The 12,226-nt window shown below is 40.2% G+C and overlaps 1 protein-coding gene across 1 annotated transcript in view; it reads left to right on the top strand.

The window, feature by feature from the left end:
- Positions 1 to 12,226, top strand: part of FAM135B (family with sequence similarity 135 member B) — a 201,622-nt gene that overhangs the window by 115,468 nt on the left and 73,928 nt on the right. The window contains exons 4-5 of the mRNA XM_036401048.2: positions 4,928 to 5,067; positions 11,350 to 11,420. Of these exons, the coding sequence (XP_036256941.1) occupies positions 4,928 to 5,067; positions 11,350 to 11,420 (211 nt within the window). The remainder of the gene's footprint in view (positions 1 to 4,927; positions 5,068 to 11,349; positions 11,421 to 12,226) is intronic.

Raw genomic sequence — 12,226 nt, 5'->3', positions numbered from 1 at the left:
ATGTAATGATGGAAAGATTCTAGCTGGTGAGATTGGAGCACTCCGCTCACTGACACAGCAGACACAATGCTGACGGCACAAGGACCAGCCAATCCTATGGCTTTGCAAACAGCAAGGGCTCATGTGACCCTGGTGGCTCTGGGGAAATAATTTATCTCAAGTCTCATCAAGCTACACCAAAACTTTGCCATTTCAGAGTCTCTCCTTGGCTGAAGTCAGAGGTTGAGATATGCATGTGTCATTGCTTGCTCCATGGGAGGGTTATTGACTTACAACAATCATGAAACTTCTCAAATTATTTTTATAGCACTTAAAAAAAAGAGTAAAGGAGGATTCAAATAAAATATTTCAAAGGAAAGTGATATAATTTAGGCATGATGAAAGCAGAGAAAGAATGCTATAAATCCTCAGAGCTGAAAAATGTATAATTTGAATTTCCTGAGTGAACAATTGGGATAATTGACCATTGGAGTTTGGGAGAAGGAGTGCTCATCTATCTGGTGTGTGCATTAGGATCTTAGAAATTTCAAGAATATTGCCACCACCTTCCATAACTTTTCCCTAGAAATGTATCCCTCTCCTCACATGAATGGGAGTGGTGTGAGGGTTCTCTTGGGGAAATTACACAAATGAGAATATTTGAAAAGTGGCAAAATTTGAGTCCCTGTCACAGCTTTGCACCAGCTGCGGGACACTGCCAGTTTGTCCAGCAACACTTTCAGTGTTTCTGAACTTCAGTTTCAGTGAACACAAGATCAACATTCAGAAAACACTTTCAGTGTTTTCAATGAGAAATGCCAGTTGTTCTGGCATATCACACTCCTCCAAAACACAAAGAGCACAACAGTCCAGAGAAGATGATTTCATTATCTACTTTATCTAATTATACCCACTGCCAACAACAAAGCTGTAGTTAAGTGGGTTTGATCAGGGGTTTTGAATGGGGTTTGCCACATGTCTCTGTACAAGGCTAAGGTTTCTGGTGGTGTCCCTTCCCTTCCCTTCCCTTCCCTTCCCTTCCCTTCCCTTCCCTTCCCTTCCCTTCCCTTCCACCCCAACCCACCTCAGTGCCTTTGTCCTGGAAGTGGTTAGAATTTTATGGTTTCTATTCTCACTAAATTAGGTTTTAAATACGTAACAAAATTGTTTACAGGTCACCTATCCATCAATTCATTTCTTATAAGATTATCTGGAGAGAATTTTTCAAGGGCCTCCAGGATCTAAATAACCTCTCTCTGAATCTTTAAAGAGATGAGTAATTTCTGTATGATGTGCTGCAATAATATTTAGAAACCTCCATCTATAGAAACACCCAGATGGGAAAGTTGGGTAGACTGGAGTGTATCTGGGGACACTTGGAAGATGGGAGAGAGGGAAAGCAGGACATGCTACAGTGACTGCTCTGTGCCAGCACCCTGTGCATGAAAGCATTTCCCCCTTCCTTTTTAAAAATGCCATTGTCCAATAGCCTGTGGAGGAATTTCTAGGAATGATGGTGGGATGTCATGGAAGGAATAGTAAGAGAGGGATGCATAAAAAAGCTTTTCTTATTCTCTGAATGCCTGTGGAACACAACTCTCCTCTTCATACTTGCAATGGCTCTCACAGCCCTGAGAGCTCTTTCACTTTCCAGATAAACTGAAGAACTGTTCAACCCAAAGATAATAAGCAGTAAATGGAATAGACACTTAGGAAGGGAATCAGGATTCCTTCTAGCATAAGGAATACTGCACATATCCCAAATAAATCTACTGACAGGGAAATTTACTGATCAAAAATTCACTACTCTAGAATTAGACTTTTTTTTTTTAAATTCACCAAAGCCTTTGAAACTGTGGAATAAATGCAGGTCAGTTGAGTTTTAGCTCCAGATCTCCCCTGGGAGTGGGACCTCCAGCAGTTTCCAGACAGCATGTCTGTCTCCTTTGGGCTTCCTGTGACTGCTGGGATTTTTGAACAGCTGAGGTTGTACTAGAAAGAGATGTGGGAAAACTCAATGGTTCCAGTCTTCTTTCTCACATCCTCCTGTGCTTTATGCCAAAGGACAGAGGCCCTTGTGTGAGCACAGGGATGCATCTGCTGTGTCTCCTGAACAGGGGCTACACCTGCTGTGTCTTCTGCCAGCAGCCCTCTCTGAACAATGGCAGCTGTGACAAATGCCAACCTCAGTGGCACTGCCTGCCAGCAGACACACCTGGGGTTTAGAGAGACACAGGTTTCAGAAGGAATCCCAGGAACTAGGGGAAGTTTGGGAAAGGTACCTGGATTAAGATGTTGTCATGGAGTAGAGTAGTAAAGGATATGTTTCAAGCAGCAACAAGCAGAGTGAGGTAGCCTGGTCCCTACCTGAAGCACAGAATACACCAGCAGATGCTGCAGCCTGAAGGAAAATATCTATGAGATGTTGTCATTTCCCTCTGGTTTGAGAGGCAGGATCCCTGCATTGCTGTCAGCACTGCCAAGTTCTCCTCTGAGGAAATCCCTGCTGCAGCCTTAGGTGTTCTCTACGAGAGGGAGAAGCCACCTGTGGCCACTTAAGTGGGCACGGATGGATGTGTTTAGGGAGGATCAGCCACTCATCTGCTGTAGTTCTCTGCCAGGTGTCTGCATGGAGGTCTCCCTGCTTAAAACGGAATGATTTTTGGCCCTGTAACACCATACTCTGACTCGAGGCAGCCCCAAACACGTGACATTGACTTTGACCTTTCCAACAACAGAAATGATTCCTGATGCCACCTTGCAAATCCAGCTCCTAAAGCAATTACACATGAGGAGTGGTCTGCTCAGGAGTGTGTTTGAAAAGAAAATGAAATTAAACTTTCTATCCAAGAACAGTGCCAGTATATCAATATCCAAATCAAATAACATAAAGTTTCCTTTGTCTGCCAGCTAGGAGTAAGAATGCATTATACCTCTAATATGACTTTTGCAGTGTCTGTAATATCATGAGGTTTAAATTAAAATAAATATGACTGCATGCTTTTGAAGAGCTAATCAGGCTGAAACATTTTAGCCTTATTGGTGTAGCACATGAAAATAAATATGTATTTATCTAGGCTGCCTGGCTTCATGGATAACTAGTGTGCAGATTGGGTGGTGGGAAGGCAATAGCAGGATTAAGTACTTGGGTGTGCTTGATAGAAGTCAGTAATAGGAAAATTATTTGAATGTAGCCTGGATGACAGCACTATGGTTCTGCTAATTAATTAGATCAAATTTTATTGGTCTTATTGTCATTTAGTAAATTCTGCCCCATATGATTTTTTCTTTTTTGAGATATTTCAGTGTCCATGCTATTCCAGTTCCAGCAGACTGGCACCACTAAACTAATTTTTATAATGAAAAAACCCCATTCACTTGTCTACTTTTCTTCAGTACCTTTTTTATTTGGGTTTTTTTGGTTGTTTTGAAGTCCTTTCTGTTATTTTATTTTTATATAACCAAACTTGACCTCATAAAATATTTAATCCTCTGTAAGTCTTGACTCACTGACCTATGATAGCAAATTATGTACAAATCTCAGCAGAATAAACCTGTCCTGATTAGAAACTCTTGACAAAACAGCAGGCCCTGGACTTTTATCTTACCACAACTTCTGGTGCCAGAACAATTCTGCAAAGGGGCAAATTCCAAGAAGTACCTTCTGAAAAACTATACTTTCTAAAAAGGATTGCCTTCTGACTTTTTGATGATGATCACACATCTGTCTCTCTCTGAAGGACTAATCCTGGCACACTTCTTTTAAGCACCCCTTCTCAGTAGAGTTCCAACATACCATTTGCTGAGCACTGGAAGGGGACAAAACCAGCTCACAGTAAATTTTGCGACCTGTTATTGCTCTGGGGCTACAGAAGTAGAATTAGCAGGGGATTCTGATTACCAGCCAAGACAAACCTTGAAAGTTTCTAACTCTGGTGCCCAGTTACTCATTTAAAAGTCACACTGTCATTGCAGGCTCCTCTGGAAGGCATTCACTGTAGTACAGTGAATGTTCCCTCCAATGTGAATTTGTAGAACTCAGCAAGCCACAGGTTTTTTTTCCTCTTACCGAAAAGGGAATTGCTCCAAAAGCAGTTGACTTAAAGCAAAAAATTTCCTCAGTATAAAGCACGGATTTTTTGTCAATTATGTCCTAAATTCCATAGGCTCCATTAAACAAAAAACAAAATACACACACTGGAGGCACCTAAAAGTTAGAAAGGATAAATCCCACCTCAGTTTATGTGATGTTTATTTATGATCATTTGATACAACAGCACAGGTGATGCTATTGGCTGATTTTGATGTGGAGAACCTTAGAGTTTTGGTTTTTGAGTTACTTTGATTTATCCAACTTTTTGGACCAAATTGGCATCTTTCACATGTGTCAAGGACCTGAAGGATTACACAGGCATCTTGAAAAAAACGACTATATTTTTATGTTTCTGTATTTAAGGATGCCTCTGCATTTCCAGGTTCTACATACAGGATCTGCTATTAACTATTGTCCCCCCCCCCAAGCAAGTAGTAACTTCTGGGAGTACCAGAGATGACAAGAAAACTCTTTCTTCTGAAAGATGGCCATTGCAGATAAAAGATGAAGTTTCACAGGTGAACTCCCACAGTCCACATGGTGCTGGGTGCACCAAGTTAAGCATTTGATTCTTTAACTTTTATTAGAAATAAAGTTAATAGGATTAATGTTGTCACAGGATCAAGTATTCTTACTTTGAAATCCAGCCTGCCTACAGTTTAACATTTGTTTTCTTTAAATATCATGTCAGTGAACCTGCAACCCACAATAACAGCCTGCTCTACTACCATTAATTATTGAGAATGCAAGTGTTTAATTACAAGTACTACTTAGGTAACCCTGGAGTGAAATCACAGGATAGAAATTAATCTCCCAGCTGAAATCACACCAGGAGTTTGTCTGTGTTTTGTGCAGGTGATTCCAGCCTTTGCTCGACCTGCGTTCATGAAAACAATGTTTACAGCAGAATATTTCAGATTTTGTACAGAAATGAAGAGATCATTCTTAATGAGACCATGAACTTCAGAGTGCACCTGCTTCTGGATGGTGAAAGGGTGAGTTCTTTCGGGATGCACATAAAAACCAGCGGGGCTGGGATTCCTCTCACTTAACTTTAGGTGTGCATTGCACAGGTATCTCCATTGCAGAAGAAGTCCATCTGCTGCCAGGGGTCTCATCCATGCAGCTGCTGGAGGGAAAGGCACAGTTTATCTGACCAATACACCAGCAGCTGAATTAGGAGGAGACTGACTGATCTGTACCCATAAATACCTGTGATTTATTTGTTTGTACATGCTGACATTGTACAACTCTGCTTGTTTTGGAGCAGGCTACACCTTGGATTTCCAGTGGAATAAGATATTGACATACTCTGGTAAATCTGAATATCAAAAACTTGAGTGTCTCAACCATAATTTGTCATTTGTACATAGGATCACTCAGCACAGCTGTGCTTATCAGCCCCACCTGAGAAAACTGGGAGTCCGCTGCTTTCTAAGACCAGCTACTATTATTATTACTCCATTATTATTACTCTCTTCTCCTCCTGTCTCTTGTGGCTGAAATTTTCTACAGCTCCTCATGCCTTTTCCACCCTTCAGAGGTCTCCTGCCCTTTTTCCTTGGTGCTCCTGACTGCAGCTCTCTCCTTGGGAGAGCTGCTGGAGCTTTCCCTTCCTTAGAGTCCATGTACAACCCTTTTGCTTTCTGTGGTACCTAAGCAACAACATGTCCACCCTGAGATCCTTCTCCCCTTTTTCCATCCACTCCTTCAGCCAACAGGAGCACTCACACAAGGTAAAAACACAATCTGGGACACCCAGCTTGTAGAGCACCTTTAGTTTAATCTTACTGATGTGAAACCAAAGTCTTCCAACAGCAATTCCTGTTCCCAGGAGCTACAAGGGTGGAGCAATCTTTGTTCATGGAGAGCACTGTTTTGCTGAAATCTTAAACAGCAAGGGGAGAGAGTGTCACAATAGAATGGCATGCAGGCATGTCCCATGTGCCATCACTGTGCTTTGCCAGCCCAAGGACTGGTACAAAATGTATGGCATTGGCACTTGCCCTCAGTGGTGACAAGAGTCAGGACACCAACATCTTTGCCACGTCGGCTTGTCATCAAAAGGTGGCACTATGAGTTACACAGCCAGTATGAATCATGTGCTGTGTGTTCTGTGTGTTGAACTCAGGGCCAGAGACACTCACCTGTCCTTTGTATAATTTCATATTTGATCATAATGAGATTTAAAATCTCTTTTTTGTCCTATTTCAAAGCATATATATATATATATATATATATATATATATATAGGTATCTGTGTGTGTGTGTGTGTGTGTATGTTATACAGAGATCTAAATTAAAACAGCTTGAGAATCCAATTTAAGGTTAACATGCTTCCTTTTCTCTCCCACTTTCCTCTTGCTGTTTTGGTTTGGTTTTCTTTTTTTTTAAATGATGGTGTCGTCAATTCATTCCTCCCTAGAATTGTTGGTTTGTGCTTATGTGAAAAATTACTAAATGCAAGTCTATCAATATTTGTTAGGAAAATGTCCCAGCATGCTTTATCCAATATTAATTTTATCCTTCCTCTATGGAATACCTCTGACTAAATATCACTCCCCTCAAATTACAGCAGTTTCCCCTGTATTGAGCAGGGATGATTTCTGATGATTTTTGCATTATTATTCAGGAAAGTTGTGCACCTCATGAAATGGAATATAAAAAAATAACCCACAAGATGCCCCATAGCTAAAACTCATCTTGACTCTGGATGTGCTGCATGCAGCAGCACTTGGCTTTTCATAGGAGATTCCCTGGAAAGAGCTCAGATGCCCAATTCTGTACTTACAGAGTGGATTTTCACAGATAAACTCAATTTTTCTGTGTGGCAAAGTAACTTTGGGTTTTCCTGAATGTAGAATAAGAGGATAAACAGGTCTGTTGTTCCAGATGAGTTGCTAAAGGCACTCTAAAGGATCAAATACAAAAAATAAAAATCTCTATTAATTTTTTGTGTATTGAGCAGATTAGCACAATTCACTTTGTTTAATGCTTTTAGGCTTCTTTTTTCTGCTTTGCTGTCTTGTCCTCCACAGCTTTGCAAAATTGATATAAATGTGGGAGAGACTGAAGTGTGCCACTACCACATCCACAACTATTCAGAGACAGTTTTGTATCATTGTCACATAATCTCCTGTGTTGGATGAAATCCTTGCAATGTGGTGTTGGCAAGTCAGCTAGAGATTTTTAAAGTGTTTTAAATATCATCTGTGTTCATAACTCTTAATTTATTTAGCACACAGCAGATGTGAATCCTTTTTTGTGCCTCTTGTGTGCTATGGTGATTTTTCTTGGTTGCAGGGTGAAGGTTCTGTTCACTGTTTTTGTCTGTGGATGGAAGTTATCAAAAATAGACAAAGGAGTTAGTCTGGGTAATGCAACTATTGAGTTCATACACTTCATGCAGTTTGTGCTGTCAGAGCTGCAATTATCCAATATTATATTAGGGGAGCATTGTTCCTCCTGGTGTTCAGGTAGTTTTGCTGATGAGATGTTTTGCTGATAGAGACTCAGATAAAAAAACCCTAAACAAACAAAACCAACCAAATGACAAAACCAATGTGTATGTCCAAATTAGATTATTTGCTTTTTTCTTTTTTGAATTCTCCCCCTCCTCCTCTAGCATAACCCTAGATGCACTTAATACTTTTTTTTTTTGCCTGATATTAAACAGAAGGAAGCACTATTATTTGCCTTGAAGTGGCACCAAACATACCTTTCACCATATAAATAGTGCTTTAACACTCTTTGGTTTATTTGATGTCTTTTTCTGTATTGTCCCAGAATACAGCATTTTTTTAATTCAAAGGAAACAATATTGCAGGGCAGAATTTATTGCTACAAAGAACTCTAATTTATTTTCATAGGCTTTTGCTTTCTTTTTTATTAGAGAAGAAGCTTTGCCTCTTTCATCTTGCAGTAGAATACATAACTGGTCTGGCTTCTTCCTTGCTGGCCCTGTTCAGGGAAAATTTAGTAGCAGGGAGAAGACAGAGTAAGGCAAGCTGGAATAAGACAGTATATTAGATTTTGTATTTTCCAGAGAAATTTAAGTGATCTGGGACATCCAGATCATCCAGTTTGACACTCTGGCTAAATAGTTAAATATTAGGGAGGGGAAAAGGAAAACATTACCTCTGTAGGTTTTATCGGTTTTATGTGGGATCGGTTTTATGTGGGATTGTCTTGGTTTGAAAAGACAGGTGTCTGCTTAAGGAAGGTAGGAGCCTCTCCTGAAATGGAAAATGTAAACACCCTCCCTCTGAATTATTATGATTTTGAAATTAAAAGGGTCGCATGCAAAGATATGGGAATAGGAATAACAGCTATTTACTAGGAAAACTAAAAAAAACCCCAAATATAATAGTGCGAACAAAAAAAACCCTATTGACAGAGTCAAAATTTGACCTGACACCCTGTGGGATGGGATGTTGGTAGCAGTCCCATGGAATGGTGGCTGCAGCCTTCTTGCAGTGCCAGCTGTGGCTCTGTTGGAGCAGGGATCCTGGAGAAGGGTGGAGTTTTCCTCTGAAGGTCCAGAGGTGGTGTCGATGGGCCTGATCTTCCTCTGGGAATCCAGTGGAGAAGAAAGCTGCTCCTCTGGGAATACTGTGGAGTTCCAAAGCTCAGATTATATCCAGGTAGGAATGCTTGGCTCCTCCCCCTGGGCGGAGCATCTCCCAGTGGGATGCTGTAATTTTATCAGCCATGCTGTGGCACTCAATGGTCCATGAGCAGAAGATCTCCTGGAGGGAGGATTAGTTGTGAAAGAGATAAAGAAAAACTGCCCAATGAACAGAAAATAAGTGCCCCACTTCCAACAGATAGGAATAGAATATCCCTATTTCCATCCTAAAACAGGGATTTTGCACTATTCTGATCAGTCTGATTTCAATTCAGTTTTGGGATTAAAACTATCTAATTTATGCAGTTTACTGCATGACCCCATGCAGGGAAGAGTGTCTCTTGGTCTCTCAGGCATCTGCTCAGTGCCTCAAGGTGTTTGGGGTGAGTGTCACCAGTTACTGAACTTTTTTGGAGCACACACTCAGATCTCAGGAGCTGTTGCAGCTGCTCAGCAGGGCTGGGCACGGACCCAAAATTTCATCCCCTTTATTTGGAGGAGGAGGAGGAGGAGGTTTGCTTTGTCTGAAGCACTGTACTGAATTCCTAGTTTAAATTCAGAATGTAGCTTCAGTAATGATTACTTTTTTTGGCACTGCCAGCAACTGTGATTTTTACCTATAGCAACTCATTAAAAAGGAAAAAGGTGGGGGTTTTTTGTGAGTTTTTTTGTTTGGTTTTTTTTTTTTTTTTGGTTTTGTTTTGTGGTTTTGGTTTGGTTTTTTTTTTGCTGTTGTTGTTGTTGTTTTTTGTTGTATTTTTTTTAAATGAAAGGCATACTTCCAGGTATTTTGAGGCAATCACAAAAGAGAAACACATTTTCAGTATATAGAAGAGGGAATTTTCCCTTCACATCTCTATGCCTGTGGCCATGCTAGAAGAAATACCATATTACTTCAGAAGGAATTAAATTTACCATCTTTCAGAATTTCTTCAAAGAACAACAAATCCTTGAATCTCAATTTTCTTACCTCAACAGGAAAAGATTGTACATTGTCAATGCAGTTTCACCTTTGGAAAACCTGGCTAAACATGGTTGATGTTATTTATTTTATGAATCCTATCTGTCAGGGCAGGGTAGATTCCTCTGATGTTGCCTTCAGTGCATTTTTAGTGTAGTCCCTACTCTGTTGTTAGAAGACGATGATCACCTTTGGAAAGCAGAGTTCATCTTGCCTGTTTTGAGCCATCTAAAATGCAAATGCATCTAGACAAAGATATTTCTCTAAGCTCTACCTATTGTCAATGGAAAGACACAGGGACAAACAGAAATTAATTGTCCTCCCCCAGTGGGTACCTCAGGATGGAGCAGGTCACTCTCTGCCTCTGCTTGCTGCTTCCCACTGACATAAGACAGAACACATATATCTCACCTTTTTGTGGCAAAAAAAGTTGTATTTATAATATCACACCCCCAGTGAATAACTTCAATTTTCCACATTTATTTCTATGCACCTCCTGCTGTGTTCTGTCATGCTATAAAGGATGTTTACATTCACAGAAAATAACTATTTTGATTATAAAATGTGTAATTTTTTTATTCATATGTCCATTTAGGTTGTTAAAAATTATTTTTTTTATTCTATTAAACCTATTTTTATTGAGGAAGAATTGACATTTCAAAGGATTGAATAAGAAAGTGCTGGGCAGCTTAATCCTCTTCTATTCTAATTTATTTATTTCCATTGATTACAGTTGTTTTAACTGTGCCAAGCTGGGATGTGTTATCCAATTTATTTCTTTCCCAGTGAAGGTAATGAACTACTAGCTCTAGCACTGTCTTCAAAAATCCAATAAAACTATTTTATCAACAATAAAAGATAGGTAATTTTACTGGTGGGACCTGTTAGATGAGTTAGAATGGAGCTACCAGTGAATCATACATGATTTCTTCAGTGGTTTTGGTGAGCAGAATCCTTCCACATGCAGACACACTCAGCCATGTAACAAGTTAAACTTCTGTTTTAGTTTTTAAAACAACCAAGGCCTTTGAGTTTTGGAAAGAAAATGGTCTACATAAGAATCAATGACAAACTACCTCCATGAATCTCATAAGGGCCTGAAAGAGTCACTGTGGGGCAGGAAAGCCTTGGTTTGCTGAGACATAAACTCAAAGATCAATGATGAATGATCAGAAATTTCCAGAATTATTTGAGCCATTTCTGAATGTTTTAAGCTGTAAAATTTGAAAATTTTATTAGTTACAGGTAGGTGACCAAACAGATCTGTGGCTGTTTCTCATCCAGGAAAACCCAATCCTTGCTTTCTTTCAGCTGATAAGATATCCCAAATAAAGGCTCACTCAGTGAGGAAGAGCAGCCTCAGAAATGCTCTTCTGGCTCTCGGTGTACAAGAGCGAGGATTCAACAAATGCAAAACTTGGTGCTCTCTTGTTCCTCTTGTCTGGAGTGATTTTTTTGACATGCCATGGCCCCTGGTGGCAGAAAACACCTCTGACTGCTCTGGTTCCCTCTGACTCCTTCAGCAATTACCTCAACTCACTGTCACATTTGCTTCTTACTGCCTCTGTGCTGTCATGCTGCTGTTGCTGTGTGGTTTTGCCTTTGCTCTTATCAGACAAACCCACCCACCTGTGCCTTCTGTGTTGTAGGTGCCAGCTTACAAAGGTAACCTTGTCTCTCTTTTTGCAGGTGGAAGATGCATTGAATGAGGCAGATTTTCAGCTCAAGCTGGACCTGCACTTTACTGATAGTGACCAACAGTAAGTGCTGGTTTAAAGCTCAGTTGGTAATGTGGGGGTCTGTTCAACCAGAAAATTACTTTGATGAAATGAATCCTTTTTAAAAAAGGAGAGCTTTGATAAGGCTCCCATTTGCCTTAGTGTTGAAGTTTTCCTGTTTCTCCTCTCTGTATTTGAAGTGTGTATCTCATGTTCCTGCTTAAAGGGAGAACATTTTTTTCTCCTTGAAGTGTAAGTTTCTCAAAGGTTTTAAGTGTTTGTCTATCTCTGCTGCTGTTAAAGGGAATATCATCACTGACCTCCATATGGTCAGGGTCTGTGACTCAGGAATGCATTCATCTCAGGAGGCAATGAAGTATTTTCTGGCCGAAGACAGGAGTTATGAACATGTTAAGCACTTTTCTTCTATTTAGAACATAGCCTCTACATTTTAGGAGGAAGTAGTTTTCCTGTAGAATTTGATTTCTTCTAACTGAATTTGATTCTGTAATCTTAGGTGAAGGGGGAGTAGCATCCCTTCCTGAGACGTAGCAGGAAGTGTGATCCCAGATGTTTTTGAGCCTCACTGAATCAGGGAAAAGTTCCAGTGACTTGAGTAGCATTTATGGGGAGTGGGAGGGGATGCAGAGAAATCATCTGAACTGTGTTTCATGCTCAGACTGTCCCCGCGGGATTTTGTTCATACCCACAGAGCGCACAAACAAATTTCAAGCACATATTTCTGTTAGCGTCAAGATACAAAAAGACAAAATTTGTTCTCTCAGGCAGGGGGGACTTAACTATCAGTGCTTATGGATCTTAAAGAGAGAAAAAACAAGCATTAAGTT

This window comes from Molothrus ater, chromosome 1 (genome assembly GCF_012460135.2).
Source record: "Molothrus ater isolate BHLD 08-10-18 breed brown headed cowbird chromosome 1, BPBGC_Mater_1.1, whole genome shotgun sequence".
In the NCBI taxonomy this organism is placed as follows: domain Eukaryota; kingdom Metazoa; phylum Chordata; class Aves; order Passeriformes; family Icteridae; genus Molothrus; species Molothrus ater.
The sequence above is the reverse complement of the archived record's forward strand: the minus strand, read 5'-3'. Positions and strand labels throughout refer to the sequence as shown.